This window comes from Callorhinchus milii, unplaced genomic scaffold, assembly GCF_018977255.1.
Source record: "Callorhinchus milii isolate IMCB2004 unplaced genomic scaffold, IMCB_Cmil_1.0 Scaffold25, whole genome shotgun sequence".
Classification (NCBI taxonomy): Eukaryota; Metazoa; Chordata; class Chondrichthyes; order Chimaeriformes; family Callorhinchidae; genus Callorhinchus; species Callorhinchus milii.
The window spans coordinates 1,682,190-1,702,666 of NW_024704766.1; the positions used below are offsets into that span (position 1 = coordinate 1,682,190).

The 20,477-nt window shown below is 44.5% G+C and overlaps 1 protein-coding gene across 6 annotated transcripts in view; it reads left to right on the plus strand.

The window, feature by feature from the left end:
• Positions 1 to 20,477, plus strand: part of LOC103180278 (opioid-binding protein/cell adhesion molecule homolog) — a 546,144-nt gene that overhangs the window by 305,596 nt on the left and 220,071 nt on the right. For 5 of the 6 annotated variants that reach the window (XM_007896040.2, XM_042343961.1, XM_042343960.1 and 2 more), the window contains exon 1: positions 868 to 1,223. In XM_007896040.2, the coding sequence (XP_007894231.1) occupies positions 988 to 1,223 (236 nt within the window). In that variant the 5' untranslated portion in view covers positions 868 to 987. Of the gene's footprint in view, positions 1 to 867; positions 1,224 to 20,477 lie in introns of those variants that run through there. The other variant, XM_042343963.1, reaches the window with a different exon arrangement.

The window sequence follows — 20,477 nt, forward strand, 5'->3', positions numbered from 1 at the left end:
AAGCGCTCTTGTTGTGCAAGTCAGGCGAGGAGGGGGTTAATGGCTATTGATGCCCAGGCGAATGGTCCACTGTGTGTGTGTGTTGGAGAGAGGGAGAGAGGGAGAGAGGGTGGGAGAGAGAGCTGTGACGATGCTGAGATGGGAAGGGCTGTTGGATGGAGAACAGCTCACACACCAATCAGCTCACAATTGATTCCAACGAGCTCTGAGCCTCTCTCTCTCTCCTTCTCTCTCTCTTTCTCCTTCTCTCTCTCTCTCTGTTAACAGCTCAGGAGCTCCAGTGAGCAGTCTGAGAGCTGCTGGTGTATTGCATAGGGTTTGCTGCAGCTATTTTGCCTGTGTTTTTTTTATATATATATATATTACACACACACACACACACACCAGCCATCCAGAGGATCATTGAGCTGCCTCTCTCCATCAGCACAGTCCCCTGTTGGCTTTGGGACTTCTCCTTTGCTGTGTGTCTTTCTGTGGCCATTGAGAGAGAAAAAAAAAGGAACGACAGACAGGACACAACACTCAACATCTCCCCCTTCACCCCCACCCCCCTCCCCCCCCCTTTCCCCTCACCCCCTCCAACCCCAAACCCCCCCTTTTTTTTCCTGACTCAACACAAGAGAACCAGAAGACCAGAGACCTTTTTTTTTTTGAAAAAAATATTATCAATTCTCAATCGGAATAGTTTGGATGTAACCTTTTTTTGGGGGTTAGGGTTGGTTTGGTTATTGAGTTGTTTTTTGAAGGAGGAAGAAGAGAGAGAGGAGGGGAAGGGGGTTGTCAGGGTTTTTTTTTCCCCCCTCTTTCTTTTTTCTCTCTCTCTCACACACACATACACACATATATATATATATTTCTGGAGTGTGTGTGTGTGTGTGTTTTTTTTTCTTATTTGCCAACACCAACAAAAAAAAATATAAGGAGAGGCAAAGCAGATCTGCTGATTGGACTTGACTTCTCTTCCTTTGCTACCTGGAGACCTGAGCCATGGGGATGTGTGTGATGGATTTCCCCAGGAGGGGAGATTGGGGGTCCAGACCAGGGTCACCTGGCTGGAGGATGGGTTGTCCAGGGAGCAGGTGGCTGTGGCTGTGTACCCTGAGGTTACTCTGCATTGTACCTGCAGGAGAGCCAGTCCAGAGAGGAGACCGAGATACCAACGCCGGGTTCCCCAAAGCCATGGACAACGTGACGGTCAGACAGGGAGACAACGCTGTGCTCAGGTAGGAGGACCATTTATTATTTTGCTTTGGTGGTGGTGATGATGTGTGTGTGTTTTTTCTCTCTCTCTCTCTCTCTCCCTCTCTCCCTCTCTCCATCCTTTTTGTTTCGCGAACGAATTTTCAATGGTCCAAAGCAATTTCTCTTCCAGCTCTGGTCCCCCATCACTCACTCACCCACTCACCCACTCCACCGTTTGGTTCCTAAACTGAGCATTCGTTAAATTGTTCTTGTTCTTGTTCTTCTTGTTGTTGTTGTTGTTGTTACTATTGGAGGGTGAATGTTAATTGCTGACTTTCAGGACCACTTGTGTGTTGTGTTTCTCTCTCTTTTTTTTTTGTTGGTCCAAACTGTGTTGTGGTTGTGTCCCAATATGATTTCTCTTTCTGGCTTTACCCCCAACTCTGTTTCCTTTGGGGGAGAACACACACACATATATATTTTTATATATATATATAGAGAGAGAGAGCTAAAGGCAGATGTGGTTTGAGCCAGGTTACAGTCAGGTTAAAGGTGCTGCTGTTGTTATTTGCTGATCAATTTAAACACACACACAACTGGAGGGAGTTTCAACTCCCTTTTGCTTTGCTGCACACACGAACATGAAATGAATGGATGGATGAATGTGGGTCCTGACTGATGGTTGACACACTACAAGTGTTCCTGTTTACAAACTCACCCCCTTTATGTAATAATAATAATAATAGTAATAATACATTTCTGATAATAGTGATATGACCTCGCAGTTTTTATTACCAAATCACACCGTGCACAGAGCGGAATTGTTTTAAAACACATTATTTTGTTGTTGTTGTTGTTATTATTATTCTTGCCACGGTTCTGTGTCTTCCTTTTTCCCCTGTTAGAAATAAATACATCCATCCATCAATCGGAGTTATATAATATTAATAAGCGCGTTGCTATTACAATGGTAATAAAAAATAAAGGCACGAATCAATCGGAGCGATGTAATATTAATGAGCGCTTGTTATTATCATTAAAAATAACACTGTTGTATTAAAAATGCACGTGTATTATTCATCCCATGATAAACAAGGAAGACTGTACCAGGCGGAATACTGATGGCATCTCATAAAAGCAGCATTATTTGCGAAGCTGCTAGATTAATAACCTAAATAATTAAAATAAATGTAACGTGTTGTTTCGTTGCTGAACGGAACGATTAAGCATTGAGGGATTCAAAATTTTAGTTTGCTGATTGGGTTTTCTGTCGGTTAGGTTTTTTTTGGGGGGTGTGGGAGGGATGTGTGTAAATTTGAGGGTTTTTTTATTTGGTGTGGGAGGGGTGGTGGTGGGGGGGGGGGTGTTTAAGAGTTTTTGCCCTTCCCCCAAAACACAGTCTCCTGTTTTGCTTCGGGTGACTGCGAAATCTTGGAAAGCATTCGATTTTGTGGGAGCTCTTCCAAAGGCACGTTTGCATTTGTTGTGTATTTTTTTTCTCTCTCTCTCTCTCTCTCGTTGGTTTTTCTTCCCCTTGACTAATGTTTTTTTTAAAAAAAAATTTAAAAAATAAAAAAAAAATCCCCCTGATTGCACAGAGAGGCGTTTAAATTGTTGACGGTGGTGAATTTGTGTTGATTAGACAGGTTTCACTGCAAGAGGTGGGTTGGGGGAAAAGGGGAGAGACTGGAGAATCTGCATTAAAACAGTTTTGGTTCCTTTCTCGTTTGCTGAGCAATTTCCTACATATATGCATGACTTCATATATAGTTTTTTTTGTTTTATCAAAAAAGATATTATTCCATCTCCCCCTTTTATTTTTTGCAATGTGATTTCTGACCACCTCTCTTTGCAGGTTGACAGCTTATCACATTTCCTGAGCCCAAAGCTAACACCCTTTTGGTACCCTGGGCTTAATCATTGCTAATGGCATCAATAAAGAGCTTGACCAGCTCATCGTGTGATCTGGGAGTGGGTTGAGGGCATCGGCTTGGGGAGGGGTGCTGGAGAATTGGATGGAAATATTGATTTGCATGTGAGCCATGTATTTCAGGGCTCCACCTCTCTCTTTACTTGTCATTGCCTTAATCATCATCAATAGCACAAACTGGCTTTTATTTATATATATATATATATAATAGATATATATATATATATATATATATATAGTGGGGGGCTGAGAGGGGAGGGAGTGTTAGGGCACCAGTTAACATTATTGTTTCTCTGGCCAGTCTTGAAAATGAGCAAGGACAAATAACTCAAGCTGTTCGCAGTTGGGGTTGGGAAGGGATGTCTAACTGTGGTGGGTGGGAGAGAGAGAAGGCACAAGTACATTTGACATGCTGTGTTTCGCACAGCTTCGTTCTCTGCAGCTAAATGTCTTCATGTGTAAAATGAAGCCCACCACCTGCTCTCCAGACCCCATCCTTACCTCCCAGCTCCACCTCCTTGCCCCTCGATTAGCAGCCATCATCAACCTCTCCTTGTCCACTGGCACCGTTCCCACCCTTTTTTCTTAAGAAAGAAAACAGCTATGACAGCCAGTCTTATTGCACCAATGTTACATCTCCAGTCGGTCACACTAATGCAGTTATCGGGCTGCAAGTGTCAGTGGGGGGGTTAATTCATCTCTGGATTGAGAGCAGCCACATTTGCGTATTAAAAGGCACTTTGCATGGTTTTAGTTTAGGGTTGGGTAAGTTGGCTATGCCATTTGTTCATCTCAGAAGTGCCAGTGGTATTTAATCGGGACAAGAGATATGTGCTGACAAGGGATACAGAGAGAGGCACACTGTCTGGGAACAGTCTGTAGGGACATCACACACACTGACCGCACTCTACAGCACTTCTTCTCTTCAGCCTTGTGATAGACTGCATTAATGCACAGATCACATGTGCTGTTTTTTCTCCCAGATAGCAAAACAAAATTCACCCTTTGGTAAAACAGTGTCAGGGTGGATGATTCTCTCTCTCTCCCTCTCTCTCTCTCTCTCTCTCGCCTTGCTTTCCGAGCGATGCTGTGTTTGGCTATGGCCTGCCTCTTTGTCAATTGCTAAGGTTCTGAGTTGTTATTAAGGCGTGACTTTCCCGAGATGCTGTTGACCCGCTGAGGTCATAATTGAGGGAAGATTTCAGTTCACTTACTGTTCTGATATTGCTGTTTCCCCAAAGATGCACTTAAGAGTAATGTCTCTCCATGGACATGGAGTGGGCAGTTGCTTTCTCTGTAAGGCACAGGCAATGATTACCCCGTGATAAAACTGAGCCATACTCAGGTGGGCATAGTTACTGTAATTGGCGCTAATGCGCCCCAAATATGAGCCATGTTTGGTAAGCGATTTCTTACAAAGGAAACGTGCGATCGTCAGCGCCCGGGGATGGCAAACTGACGTGAAAGGCGCTATGCAAACGTAATTTGTTGTCGCTGCTGTCAATTATTTTTATCTCTAATCATTTGCAACATTTCTTAAGAGGTTCCTTCATACAACATGTATATTTAGTTATTAGGCTTTTTTTAATAAAAAACTGTGATACGCCACATTCTCCAGTTTAGGAGATTCAAAGTTCCCTCAGGAAATCTCGCAAATTAGGCTTCGGTGTTGAAATGCAACCCACTGAAGGAGGAATCGGCTGAGAAGCAGTGCTTGACATGGAGAATGTTTGGAAGAATGATTCTGAGGTCCTCATGAACAAGACACGTTTCAAATATAAAGCATCGGTTCTGAGTTCACAGCTAGTGTTTGGAGGTCAGTTTGGGGAGGGGGGGGAGTTTGCTAAAGCGACAACAAATTTACATTTACACAAGTCGGGAGGACATCCTGAAGCATTTGGACAGTCAAGGCTGTGCATCCGAGCTGGGAGTTGGGATCAGGAGGAGTGGAGGGCAGGGAGGGTGGGAGGTAGGAGGGTGACCAAAGGCGAGGTCAAAGAGGAAAGTCTTGAGACCTCTGTGTGTGTGTGTGTGTGTGTGTGTGTGTGTGTGTGTGTGAGTGACAGAAAGAATCCACCATTATTAAATATGCAATTGCAGATTCGCAGCTCTATATCAAGCACCAGTTTCCATTTGACAGCATTGTGTGAAAATTAAAATGCATTCATTCTCTGGATGAGATGTTCAGCTTTGCTCTGGGCGACAGCTCCAGAGGTGCTAATTTTACTTGTACAGGATATGGTTTCAATGCAAGACACCCCGTGAAGCAAAGCATCACTGATTCTCGTGAATCCCAAGGGCACAGGGAAAGGCTTACAGTTGCAGGCAGCCAGAGAGAACCTACTGAGACATTGAGCGCGCAAACATCTGTGAATTTAAGGAATCGCCCATTGAATGGGGAAATGAAACTGTAATCTGCCGTCGTAAGAAGGTCTTCCACACATCGTAATGTGTAGCTCACGGTCCAGATGTCGCGTGCGCTCAAGAGAAGGTACGGACACCGGTTTGCTTGTAGGTCAGTCTGCCTCATTTGGCAGCGCTCTCGCCTCTTGAGTTGCAAGGTTGTGGGTTCAAGCCCCAAGTCGGAACTTTGCATTGGCTGACTCTCCAATCCCTCGGCACAGTTCAACAAGAGAAGGGAGTTTTCTCCTGTGTCCTGGTCAAAAAGCGTCCAGGGAAAAATCGGTCGTTCACTTCATGGGCTGTTGCCTGTGTGCAAATTGGCTGCTACGTTTGCTCACCCATATACCATCACTCCACTTTAGGGTTTGTCCAGTGAGGTGCCAATGGTCTCGTCTGAAGAATGGGACATCTTTCATGGACAGTCCTTCTCCACCCCCGAGGACTCCGCTGTCAGCGTAATGTTGCTAAACTGAGCGGGGCCGTGACACGAAGCGCGCCACAGGAAGTGGTGCAAGTGAACCGCACAGCTGGCAGGAAAAGAGGAATCAAAAGGACTTCTTAGAAATCTTCGCTAAGAGTTTTCCGATTTTTTTTTTTCCCCCCCACTTCTGTTGACTCGATATTTTGTGCGTTCCACAGAATTTTGGTTTCTTTCTCAGATGTTTCCTCCCAACAGTCAGCTGACACCTCGGTTTAACATCTCATCAGCAGACCGGCACCTCTGCTTACGATAGTGTTCCCTCGCGCTATATTGTGAAGTGTAGTGACTGTATACGTTGTGGGTGAAACGCAGCAGCCAATTGGGTACAGCAGTGTCCCACGGATTGAGTAGATTGAGTGCCCACTTTTTTTTGAGGGATTATTACCTCCGGAAAGCGCTCTGCCAATCAACTAACCACCAGGTTCCTACTCACTGCTTGGTAAACAGAGGAGTGTGGAGTAAGGGTACCGACCTAAGGTTTAAAATACACAGTCACTACACGTATATGTCACCTGGTTTAATGGAAACATTTCAATGTGATAAGATGGTTTATCAGATGTAAGGATTGTTATTTATTGTCGCAGTAATTATAAATGGAGTGAGCAAATTGCAGTCGACCGTGCCTTCAGCTCCCCTCTCGACTCTCTACTCCTCCCCTCTCGCTCCCTTCCCTTCCCTCCCCCTGACCATTTCCCCCCAATGCTCGGGTCCCGACCCAACTGTCCAGCGCCTTAGGACGTCCTCCCGACGTGAAAGGCGCTTTATAAATGAAATCTTGTTGTTGTCATGGTTTGCCGTGCGGAACTCATAGGGTTATGCGTGTCGTCTCTGACTCGAGTTGGTTTACAGGAAGGTTTCTCACTCTGAGGAGAAACCTGCAAATGTTCCCTCGAGATCCCTCAACATGTGATGTTCACTGTCATTTACTCACTTCAGATTTCAACGTTTTACCTTTAATTTGATTTCGAACGAATCTTGCTCAGAGCCAAAAGGCCAGGAACACTGTACCATTAGTGCTGTGCTGAATAACAACTGTGTAATGTGCAAAACCGCTGCAAATACCAGCTTCAGCAAGTTGTGAGTGAGCGTTTGATTTGTGATTCCTTGACCAATATACTCACGTACACGTACTCATTGTTTCTAGACCACAACAGCTTACATTTATATAGCGCCCTTCACGTGAAGCAGTGTCTCGGAGTGCCGAGACCGGTTATAAAATCTGAACAATAATATGTTCGATGTCGCATCTCATCGCATCGTCAAAACGACTCAAAGCGCTCCACAGGATTTTACCGTAAGGTGCAGTGACTGTATTCTGTTGATGCACAGCAGCGACCCACAATCAGCTTCGAAGTGAATAATTTCTGGGCTGTCGTTGGCCAGGGAAGAGTCTGAATTCAACCATTTGACGAATTCGGCCAATTTGTCAAACTCTGAAATGCTGGAGCCAGGCAGTAAACTCTGCGTGCTCAGACCCAGGTGGAATCATACCCCAATTGTAAGCGTAAAGCACTGTTGTTCGGGTTAATGTGGGGTTGATGTGATGGCGAAGTTGTAGAGGTATTATCTAGTTCAGGCTTTGAGCTTCATGAGGTATCAAGGTTGAGGAAGAAACAGCGGGTAATTGGGTTGAGGTACAGACCAGCCAGCGATCAAATGGAATGGTGGAACAGGCCCACTCCTGTTCCTGTGTGACCGAAGCTGCTGTCGAAGAGGAAGGTCTTCAGGTGGACCTCGAAGAAGGTGAGGGAGTGAGTGAGCCGAAGGGATGCCTAGATGGAGTTCCAGAGAGTGGGGGCAGGTAGGCTGAAAGCCAGACTGCTGATAGTGAGGCCGGCAGGGCGAGTTTTCGCTGCCATCGCGCTCTGCAAATTTTGAAGAGCCGTTTCCTTACCTGGGATAAATTGCCTTTCAGATGAACAAATAATAGATCTGACGTAAGGAGCTCACAGCAGCACGGGTTCAGTTCTAAAACTTCTTTTCCGGGAGAACATCACAGGCGGTGATCAGAAAGCCAACATGAAAGGATTTATATTTTTTTTGCTCTCAGAAGTGCTCCGTATTAGCAAGAGTTTTCTTCCTTAGAGGAAGCAAAACCTGGTTAACAAACATTACACAAAACGCTGCAGTTGATTTAGAGACGCATTTAGCAGCAGGGAGCATATGGCAATGCAGTGATTTGGGCTTGGAGTCGCTTTTCAAATACCTCTCACGTTGAACGAGCTCGGCTATTGAGAATTATGATTTTAAGTTTACGATCTGGCCTTGGCTTTGTATTAACTTCCACTGCCGTGACTGTCAGCAAGACGCTACCAGCAATGACTAGCGTCAAAGCTGGAGAAACCTCCCCTCGTGGTTGATTGTCAACTGTCTGGAGGGAGCACTGTGCAGCCCAGACATTTTACATTCTCGAGGCATCGCTATTCAAACAGTGTAGACTCGACTCACCGTGAAAAATGGTCAAGTGTTTCATCCTTTTCCAAGCGAAATGTATTACCCACGGACAGAGGCCAGAAATTCTATCTAATCCAGTCAGACCGAGCTTTACCTTAAAATTTAAGATGGTGCAGAACTGTTATAATAATAACAAGACTTGCATTTGATACAGCGCCTCATCACATCATCGATGTCACAAAAGTGCTTCACGGGCTTTCCTGTGAAGTGCAGTGACTGCATTTTTGTGGGCGAGACGCAGCAGCCAGTCTGACATTCCACCTTGCCTTAGCTGAACACCATTTTGTCTTTGTATTTAAATTTAACCATTGTTACAATGCAATACCATTTCCATTCAGGCAGCGCTTTTTCACAGAGAGAGGGCATCTCAAAGCACTCCCAGGATATCATAATTGTAAGAAATAATAATATATATATATATATGATAATCCTTCTATTTGGTAGAAATTTCACATTAGGAGGATGATCCGAAGTGCTTCACAGGACTTACGGTAAAGTGGAGCATTTGTGGGTGAAATGTGGTGCCAATTTGCGCTCAGCATTGTCCCATGAACAGCCATATGGAGTGAGTGACCAATGGCCAGGACACTAGTTGCAGTGAATGAGTTGATGCAGAGCCCATACTGTTGCTTTTCATGCTTTGTCCTTTCCTTTTGCAAGCTGAGTTAAGTCCGTGAGTGAGGATGCAAAGTACTTGTCTGTAAATCGTACCTGCGTTGGTCTTGTTCTTCAACCATCCATTGGCTGCCCAACGTTCAGCAGTAAGTGCAATGTCCTCTCGCAGCACAATTCATTTGAGAGTAGGAGGGAAAGATGGGCCCCAGTGAGAGTGCTCTCTGATGTAAATTCGTCCAAAGTCCTGTAGTGTAGTGGTTAGAGCACTTACTTTATAATAATAATAATAATAATAATAATCCTTGCATTTGATATAGCGCTTTTCACGTCGGGAGGACGTCCCAAAGCGCTTCACAGAACACACTGTAAAGTGAATTGACTGTATATTTGTGGGCGAACGCGGCAGCCAATTGCGCACAGCAATGTCCCACAAACAGTCGTAGATTGAAAATGACCAATTTATTATTGTTTTTGGTTTTGGAGGGATTATTATTTGCGAGTGAGAGGATCCAGGTTCAATTTCTGGGCGGTGCAAAACCTTAGGCAAGTTTCCTTACTCCACACGCCTCTGTTTACCTAGCAGCATGTAGGAACTTGGTTGTTAGTCGAACGACAGATCAGTTTCTAGGGGTAATAATCACTGCAAAAAAAATAATTGGTCACTCAATCCACAACTGTTTGTGGAAACCCGGGTGTGTACAATTGGCTGCCGCGTTTCGCCCACAAAATATTACAGTTGAGTCACTTTACGCCACATTGACTGATTTTTCTGAGCGCTTTACAGTGGCCTTATACATTTAGATTTTTCTGATCTTACGATGAGATCAATTTGCCATGATGTCTGGTTGCGATTAGCTCACTTTCTCTGTGGTATTCTAGATTCGCCCTAATATGACTTTGCTCATTTGTGAAGCAAATTGATTGTCAGCTTGGCTCCGTCAGACTCGCAGAGCACTTGCCTCAGGGTTAGAAAGCGCTGGGTTCAAATCCCACGTCAGGACTTGACCTCGCAGTTTAAGATGACAGTTGTGTAGAGGAATACATTGTCATACTGTCAGAGGTACTGACTGTCCTTGGTTTGAGATGGTGGATTGAGGTCCCAATCTTGTGGCATTTTTAGCAAAGGGGAGTTTTTTACCTGGTGTTCTGCCCAACACGACCACAGATAAAATTTGGTCATTTTCATGACTGTTTTATGGTTTCTTGCTTGGTGCAAAATGCATATGATATTGGCCTAAAAATCGTCATTAATATTTTTTAATTTTGTTAGCAATATTATTGCAATTAGTATTGATAACATTTGTTTGCTCAGGTGACCATTAAAGATCTCATAGCGCTATTCGAAAAGAGTTTCTCTCTCGGTGTCCTGGCCAACAAAATCCCCCCCCAATATAATTGGTCACTCATTTCAAGGCACCTACAAAATACAGTCACTACACTTTACAGATATCCTGTGAAGGGCTTTGAGACTTCCTCATGACATGAAAGGCGTTGTATCAAATGCAAGGATTGTTGTCGTATTAATCCCTGCCTTTTCAGGTAGACGTGAAAGATGAATCAAGTCCAACTGTCTGAGGTTGTGTTTCACTCCCAGCTTTGCCCTTCACCACTGTGACTTTTCCAGCGCTTACAAGATGTTTCAAGTCAAGAGTTTTTCTGCAAACTTTCCATTTACGATGGTTTATCCTAAACTCCAGAGCTGTCTGGAGGAATGGATGCAGATTCATTGCTTTGATAAATGACAAATCTCTTGTTGTGCGCCCCGCTCGCTCTCTCTCTCTCTCTCCGACGCAATCTGTGCTGTGACGATGCCAGACTTCCGAATTCTCACCTTGTTATAAATAGAGCGCTAATGCATTCCGAGACTTTAATATGTTCGCTTCGATCGTTAATGGCTGATTAATGAAGCACAAGCCACAGGATAAAACAGTGCCAGGTCACTTTGCAATGCTGTGCGATGTGGACTGTGTAGGCATTAAAATAAGAGGAAATACTGAATTCTTAAATTAAGCAGCAGACACTTAAGGGAGAAGTGTCTCTTGCAGCATAAGTGTGAGATCACGAATATTAAAATAGGAACGCTAACATTCTGCTAAATAAATGTCAAGCTGATAGTTTCGCTGTTATACAATCATTTTCCAGCAGCTGAGAGTGTTGTTTCTGGACAAGGTACAAGAAATGGTTTGTCCTCTGATTGGTGACACTTTCCACCGTATTTCGACTCAGAATCCTACAGCACAGAAGGAGGCCATTCGGCCCATCGTGCCTGCACCTGCTATTGAAAGAGCTACCCAACTAGTCCCACTCCCCTGCTGTTACCCCATATAGCGTTACCCCTGAAATGTTTATTTCCTTTTCAAGTACCTACCCTATGCTCTTTTGAAAGCTACTATTAAGTCTGCTCCACCACTCTTTCAGGCAGTGCCTTCCAAACCGTAGCAACTCTCTGGGCAAAGACATAATTCTCCTCGTGTCTCCTCTGGACAATCCCAACTTCACTAGTTTCTCAACATGATTGAAGTCCCTCATCCCTGGTATCATTCTGGCATTTGATGCCATCCTTATGCCTCTCCCTTTCTCTCTTCCTCTCCCTCATCTCCTCTCCCCCTCTCGTCCTTTCCCACTCTCTCCTCTCTTCCCTCCTTCCTATAAGCTCTGCAGTAACTCCTGTGAAGCTTTGGGATGTTTGAATGACGTGTCATATCAAATGTAAGAATTATTATTTTGATGATATCGAATATAAAGGTTATTGTTGTTGTTGCTCTGTGAGCACAAAGCAGCTCATTTACCTCTCGGTGACACCATCAGTGAGACAATAGCAGTTATTGTTTTGCATAAACTAACTGCGTTTTCCAGTGACCTACTTGTCATTTCCAATTCTTTTCACCCCCCTCCCCCTCCCCCCCCCTCCAAGACTGACTCAAGCGGTGCTAAATGCGACGGAGAGATTTTACAAAGAAAAATTGCAATATTCTGCAGTTTACTCGCATCTCAATTCGTTGCTGGGACAGTGTCAGAGGCTGACGTGAGGAATAGGAAGGGTGGTGGGCGGGCGGGGGGGGAGAGAGGGTGAAGGAAATGAGCATTTTAGCCAAACCAAGCTGCAGTTTGACTGGCTGGCTAAGCTACAATCCTAACGCATTGTTAATCTCCAGCTACACAGACCATTTCAAAGCTCTTAACTGGAGCTGTGTCCTCCGAGGGCTGACTCCGAGTTTCCCGACACACTGGGCTTTGTTTAGCATCATTATCAACTGGTAATTTGAGGCAGGGCATAACCCCAATTGTACAGCTATTCTGGAATTGTCATAATATTACTGCAGAATCGTTTGCAGAATCCAGAACTTCTCTGCGTCTCGTTCAGATTTGTTCTCGCTATAATAAATGCTGAGTAGCTTGCGGAGGTGTAATCACAGGCCTGAAATTTCACCCACTTCATAGCCTGGTGGCATTTGCTTAAATGTTTTAGATGGGTGGAAATGTGGACAATTCTTCAATCTGATTCCAATCTAGAAGCCAGTTCCTCTTTATATATACACGCGGGTCTATCAACTGACACTCCAATTGCTTTGAGCGTGAGTGAGTGTGTGGTGTGGTGGGGAAAAGTACTCCATTCTCGGAGGTGCCATCCTTCAGTTGAAAGGATAAACTGAGATTCTATCTGCCTTTCAGGTGAATGTTGATGGCGCTAGTCACTCCTGGTGTCCTGGCTAACAATCCCTCAGAGAAAATTGCTTTTTCACCTCATGCCTGTTTACAGGACGTTGATGTGGGCTAATAATAGGGAAAAGATGGGGAACTATAGGCCAGTTAGTCTCACATAAGTGATAGGAAAAATTTTAGAATCATTGATTAAGGATGTGGTAGTGCGGTATTTAGGGCACAATGTAATTAGGCCGAGTCAACACGGCTTTACAAAAGGGAAGTAATGTTTGACAAATCTCATAGAGTTTTTTGAGGATATTTCCAGTGAACTAGATAAGGGTGAATCAGTGGATGTGGTCTATTTGGACTTTCAGAAGGCATTCGATAAGGTGCCGCATAAAAGGTTAGTCCAAAAGATAAGGGCCCATGGAATTGGGGGGAGCATCTAGATGAGAGCATTGAAGTAAACATATCTAAATTGGCGGATGACACAAAACTAGGAGAAAGTGTCAGCACAGAGGGCGACATTAAAAAAAAAATGCAGCGAGACATAGATAGGTTAGGTGACTGTGGGACAAAGCAATGTCCCACAAACAGTCGTAGATTGAGTGACCAATTTTCTTTTGGGGAGGTGGATTATTATCCCCGGAAAGCGATCTGCCAATCAACTGATAACCGGGTTCCTACTTACTGTTAGATAAACAGAGGCACGTGGAGTAAGGAAACTTGCCCAAGGTGTTGCCCTATCAGGGAATCGAATCTGGGTCCTCTCGCTTGCGAGGCGAGTGTGCTAACCACTATGCATTGGGCCTCCATGAATTGGCTGTCGTGCTTGCCTACAAAACACACAGTCAATCCTGTGACTCCTGAGTGCTTGCTGACATGTCAGCCGCAGTATCACTCGAGCAGTACAATAAAAGGAATGTACCCGCTCATTCTGGAGAGAGAGAGAAAGAGAGAGATAGATAGAGGGGAAAACAGCCCTTTTGCTGGTGCCTTCTTGCTCCACAATGAGCTGATGGCATTTCTGAATGACTGTAAGTGGAGCTGGAACTGACAGAAAGTGTCCTGAATAGCAATCTGCATAAAATGGGGGCTTTGTTGCTTGATTGTCTGTGTTGAGCTGAATGGTCGACGTACTGTAGATTAAGTAACTAAAACCGAAGTCGCTTCTGCCCTCTGGCGCTTCGGCTGAATGGCCATTCTTCAGCTGCCGGGATCTCACCCACTGCTGTCTCTTTGTCCGGTCGTGCATCACCAATGTTCTCCATACTGCTCGGAAGGACAGAACCCCGGGGCGAGTTGGAGCCTTGTCAGCCCGGATCAGTTGGGCCACGGATGGAACAGATGGGGATACAGGAACAACAGAAAATGACAGTTGCACAGCCCGTTTTCACGTCCGGAGGACGTTCCAGGGCGCTAGACAGTCAGGGATTTGGACCCGAGTTGGGGGTCGGGGTCAGGAGGGGTGGAGGGCGGGGAGGGTAGGAGGGTGACCGTCAAAGAGGAGGGTCTTGAGATGGGCCTTGAAGGAGGCGAGAGAAACTGGGGGTGGGGGAACTGACCTGGGGTAGATGGTGAGGTGAGGCTAGTGCAAGGGAGTGGAGGGCGGTGAAAGTCATGGCAAGGCTGGTGAATGAATGAATGAATGACTGCGTCGATTTGAACGCGATCAAAATAGTCGTAGGGAATGGAAATGAAAAGACACAATAGCGATTCCGTTTTCGCTGTGAAAGCTCGCCTTGCACTCATCTGTCATTAACATGCAGTCTCACTCCATTCACATTAACTCAAGCCGCGAGTTTGTCGTCTTTAAGGGTGACTGATTCCAGATGAACACATCACCAATCCAAACACGGCATTGCCGTGTATTAAATCACTTTCTATTCTCTCCTATTTTATAGCGTTTCTGATTAAAGCTTAACACTTAAATGATAATCTGATTCAAACCTCTTCTCTTTCTTCCCCCCCCACCAACCCCCCCCCCAAAAAAAAAATACTATCTCGTATTTCATTGCTTACAGCACAGAATGTTATCCTTCATACTGATGCTTTTTTCATAATGGATTATATTTTGTATTATAATAAAGAATTTTCATTTAGATAAAGGTGAAGCTTGAGTGATCAAATAGGCCCGAGTGCTGATGCTATAAATTTGGCCTTTTTCATAAGCTTTCCATAGAAATTCAGCTCAAAGCATAACCTTTACTTGGTGAATTCGATTGTTGGAGCTTGCCTGCGTTGACTGGATACCATTTTGTAGAATAATAAGTTTGCTCGCTTAACAAAAAAAAAAACCTTTAAACTGCTTCATGAGAAGTTCAGCGTTTGGACCAATTTGATTCTTAATATCCCTGGCGATGAGGGTATGGTTGGCCTTCAGCGTCTCTGCCCCCAACCCTTTGGAACTCCATCCCACAGTCCCTTTACCTCGCTCCCTCCCTCACCTCCTTCAAGGCACATCTCAGGACCCATCCCCTTCGACTGCCCTCCACCCCTCCTGATCCCAGCCTCCAGCTCGGGTCCAAATCCCTGTCTTGGGACGTCCTCTCGACGTGAAAAGCGCTATAGAAATGTTATTTGTTGTTAAATCAAATGCAAGGATTGTTATTACAATAATTAAATAGTGCCTTATCACTTTAGCAAGAGGTCTCGCAATAGACAAGGAAAAGTAACGTGACTGTATTTTGTGGGCAAATCTCTGAGTTAGTGTCTTGTCTGTCAGGTGAGCGTGTTTCTAGGTGAGGTGAGGCCATTGATGGGGTTTACATTAACTGCTGCTGTAAAAGGTCACACAGTCAATTAAGCTGTTCAAATGACCGGTGTACACTGATCCCTTGTTCAACAAACACTCTGAGCTGCTCTTGTGTGACAGAAGGCCAAGGACGACACATTTCAAGTGCTGTTATTTTAAGGGCTGAAAAGCGTGTCAAGGGTAACACACCCCGGTGACTGTATCTCCACACTGTGTGCGTCACTGATTGTGCGTCTGCATCACTGGTTGTGCATGTGTGTCGCTGTGTGGAAAGGAAACTTGCCTAAAGTTTCGTCACGCCGGGGAATCGAACCCGGGTCCTCTTGCGAGGCGAGCGCTCTAACCACTGAGCCACAGGACTCCGCAAGCTTTATTATATCTTACAGAAGCTATAACTGATGATGTGCACCCTGCACTGGTATACATGTTGAATCAGCTAATGGTTGCACTGCCTGCGGGGGCGAGGGGGTGGGGGGTTGGCTGAGAGGGGAAGGTTTGTGGAGGTGGGCAAGGTCCATGGAGACAGCAGTTGAGATGTTTAGGCAGGTGTTAAACTCTTGAGTCTTGCTTTTTTTTTCTGTGTTTTGAGGCACAAATCAATCCATGTTGACCGTTGCTCAGGGGGCAAGAGAAATGCTTTGAGGCACCAATTTATTATCTGGCCACCAGGGTCAGGTTGCAGGCTACGACATTGTTGTAATATGCGTCGCACCTCAGGTTTCACAGTTTGGATGCCCCTGGGGTGAAATCTCAGATGAGACACCAAGACAAGCAATTGCAAGCTTAGCAACTTCTCTTTTCCTCTCGCATCCCGTTGACTCCGCTTGGCTAAAACCATCCTCGGTCACTGCTTTTGCGGAAGTATTGGTTCTGCTGATGCATGGGAAAGCTTTCTCACTGTAACCACAACACGTTTATCCTCCAGTTGTAAGGGTTAATTTATTTTCATGACCCCGTGGAGAAGTAAGGACCGACACAAATGTTGTACAATTAATCACGGTGTATTAATTTCAGATTAACGATGGTTAATAATACTCTGATTGTCCAGCGCCTTGGGATGTCCTCCTCATGTGAAAGGCGCTCTACAAATGTAATTTGGTTGTTGTTGTTCTAAGTAATTAAAAGAATACAACTAAGTATGCTCATATATCCACGTACACTTTAGTTCACGACCATTTAAGTTGACCAAACCAAATGCTGTGGGAGAGAGAGTGAGGAGCAATGTCCAATTTCATGTCCCATTTGAATCCAAATATAAGTCCTCGAAAGGTATCCAAGTATTGTTGTGTGGTTTCCTGTTCGATATCACTCAAAAGTATCCAGGTATTTTGTACGTTTAGTGTTGTTTAAATCGTCGTCTTGATCTTCCTGCTTTAGAAGCTGAAATATGGTTTCCGACTCCCAAGTACCAATTTCTTCCTTCTCCCTTTCTCTTTCGAACCGATCTCCGTTTACACCGTTGATTGGGTGACCACTCACCTATTGTCTTTCTCAAGATGGTTCCCGTGTGAAAACAAATGCATCACAGCTCTCTCTCCGGCTGCAGACCATTTGTTTTTCCATGACAAAATGGCTGATGAGAAGTGAAAACAGTTTGTGGTTTGTAAACGGCCTTTTGCAAATTCTGAGATAAAATTTGAGATATTGTTTAACACGTTAATTACAGAAATCCTACCCAATGGACGATTGTCCCTCCAGACTCTATCTCTGTGAATTGGAGGCCCACACTTTGTTTTGCTCGGATAACCTGGGGCAATTGGTTGGTATAGAGAGAGAGAGAGACGAGGCTGAGATGACATTGGAGCAAAGGCTGAAGAGACCCATTTGGTCTCATGATCGCCCACAATTTAATTTGTTTTATCGATCCAGATCCCCTTTAAAATACCAAGATCTGTAAATAATCCCTGCGTTTGATAAATCAGCTGTCGAATAGGAGGTGCCGTGCTTAAGATAAGTCGTTGACTAAGGTCCTCTCTGCCTGTCCAAGTCGATCTCAAAGAACGGGGGGTGACATTATTGGGCTAGAAACTTAACAGATGTTTTGGTCGTTTGCGCGATGGCTGTTTGTGAGACTTTGCTGTGTGCAGATTGGCTGCAAGCTTACAAATCATTACACTGCGTGCGTGTGTGTGTGTTTATGTGGTGCGAGTGAGAGTGGTATACAGTGTAGGGAAGGTGAACGGAATGACAGATTTATAGGCAAAGAAAGGTGCAATATGCACTCTGAGCTGTGACAATGCAAATCAATTCAGTCAGTGACTCGCTTATTACGACACTATAAGGCTGAAAAGTGTGTCTATAATATAGTCTTCAATAAAATACAGTATTATAGAAGGATTTCCTCGGCCTCTTATCTCCAATATTGCATTGTTGTTTATTGCGACAGGATACATTACTATTTATGAAGGATACGATGTTAGTCCAGTCTACCTACGCGCTATATCTGTGCCCCCGCAATCCTCAAAGTTTGAGGATTTAGCTGAGGATTTACTGGGTACGGTTGAAGGACATGGAGATATTATCACTTTCGTATCATAACCCCATTTATTTCAGTGTGGAAATGAAAACCTGGCCTGTTAAGTCTCTTCCATCTCAGGCTGCTTTCATTGCAATTGCTATATTTCATCCTTTTTTTTTTACCTTTATTATTCTTGCGCCGAGAAACTCAATATGTTTCATATTGTCGTCTCATTTTGTCTGCGGATTTTATCGTCCGGGACTGAATCTATTGTTTGCGGAAGGATGGTTTGCCCTGCAGTTTGGAGTCATTTTGAAGCAGGATTTGATTAAAAGTAAGGAAGCTGGTAAGATTTGTTGATGCATTCTAAGCAGCAGCCTGCGTCCTTCTGTCTAAAGGACATCACAACAAGCACAATACCACATCACGCCAAGCTACCCCCACCATCTCACATTACACCGGTCACTCGGGTCAGAGAGTCATCCCACTCAGCTCCTGTTAACCCTGAAAGCCCAAGCGCTAACCGGGTAGGGTGGTCCTAACTGGACAAGCAGTGGGACAAGACTGCAGTATCGATGGCAGGCTATGTGGTTTTAGTTGGTTGGACTCCAGCAGTTACCCCCACGCACACTCTAGGGTCCACAAGACCTGACTCTTGCCAACCTGCGCCTAATACTTACCGGAATTAAATAAGCAGGATGTGTCCCTCCAGGGGGAGAGAGAGAGAGCATTCCATTCCAGCAATCTATCTCTGGTAATCCCCTGTGTAGGTGGGATGCAGGGAATTCTCAGCTTGGTTTGGCTAATCTTAAGTATCTTAAGATGGGTTTCAGAGTGTGTTGGACACCCGGCTGACCAAACAAATCACGCGAACCACACCGTAATGGACCACTCCATTCTCACAAAGTGTTCGAGCGTCTCACAAGCTCCTGAACACTTGAGCTGTGTACGTTCTCTTGTTAGTTTATCGAATCTAATTGCTGTCCGCTTGAATCAACCTTTTAAACGGCTTTTCAACGATACTCTCTCCATATCTTTCCACACGTCGTAATTCTAAACTTATTTTGGTTTCCAGTGTCGTGTCATAATTCTCACAATACCCCTCTGTGGTGCCTTGTTTTCTCTTTCATTTTTTTCAATAAAGAGCTGCAAATACTTCCTAGGAAATGGGGGGAAAAAATTGGTTTGGATCGTTAGACTACTCTGACCCTATCTTGAGAAATATAATAGTCGTTCAGTTTAATGTCTGTGTGTTTTTCAATTTGCTCGTTATTAGTATGACACACATGTTCAGAGGCTGTGGGGCTTTCAGTAAGAACCTCTGCTGTAATCTTGGGATAATAAAAACATAATAATGTAAACAGCTATAGTGTTGAGGAGAGGGAATGTCGAGACTAGCCGAAATATTGGTTGGTTGTCTCCAGAGGTTTTCATTTTAATAAACTGTCTAACATGAATCATTCACCTTATAAACTTCACAGTCACTGCACTTTACAGTATAGCTTGAAGTGATTTGAGATATCCTGCTGATGTAAAAAGTGCTACATTAATTGCAAGGATTATTATTATTTCACCCTTTGATAATTATGTCTGGCGAATTTATTTCTCTTTCCTGGGAGGCTCTCTCCCTGTTTTGAAGCTCGGACAGTTTCATCTGTTTACCTGGCGGTAAGTAGGAACCCGTTTGTTAGCTGATTGGCAGATCGCTTTTCCGGGGGTAATAATCCCTCCAAAAAATAAATTGAAAGAAAAAAATAATAATTTGGTCACTCAATCCACGACTGTTTGTGGGGCGCTGCTGTGCGCATTTGGCTCCCGCGTTTCACCCACGAAATATCCAGTCCATTCACTTTACAGTATATCCTGTGAAGCGCTTTGATACTACTATCAAATGCAAGGAATATTATTATTATAATAATAATAATGATAATCCTCGCATTTGATATAGCGCCCTATCGCGTCTTTGAGACATCTCAAAGCGCTTCACAGAATTTACTGTGAAGCGAATTGAATGTATAGTTCGTGGGCGAAACCCAACCACAGAACATTATCAACAGCAAAGTACACACCTGTCTAATGCTTCACCTCGAAATCCTATTACCAGAGCCTGTTGTTGTTGGGTGGAGGTTGTTTGCTAAACTGGGATCAGCCTTTTCTTAAGACCACAGTCTGCTCTCAACTCTGAGCTGCAGAAACACACTCCCCATTTACTAATGACTGAGATGTGGTCATCAGGTTTATCTCTCCGGGCAGACTCGAGGGTTAACAGCCAACGAAGTGGAGTCCTGCAGCTCAGTGGTTAGACCACTCACTCGCTTTGCAAGCGAGACATCTGGGTTCAATTCCCGGCAAGGCGAAACCTTGGGCAAGTATCGTTACTCCACACGCCTAATAATAATCCCTCCAAAAACAATAATAAACTGGTCATTTCAATCCACGACTGTTTGTGGGGACGCTGCTGTGCGCAATTGACTGCCGCGTTTCGCCCACAAATATACGGTCAATTCACTTTACGGTCTATTTCTGTGAAGCGCTTTGAGACGTCGAGAAGACG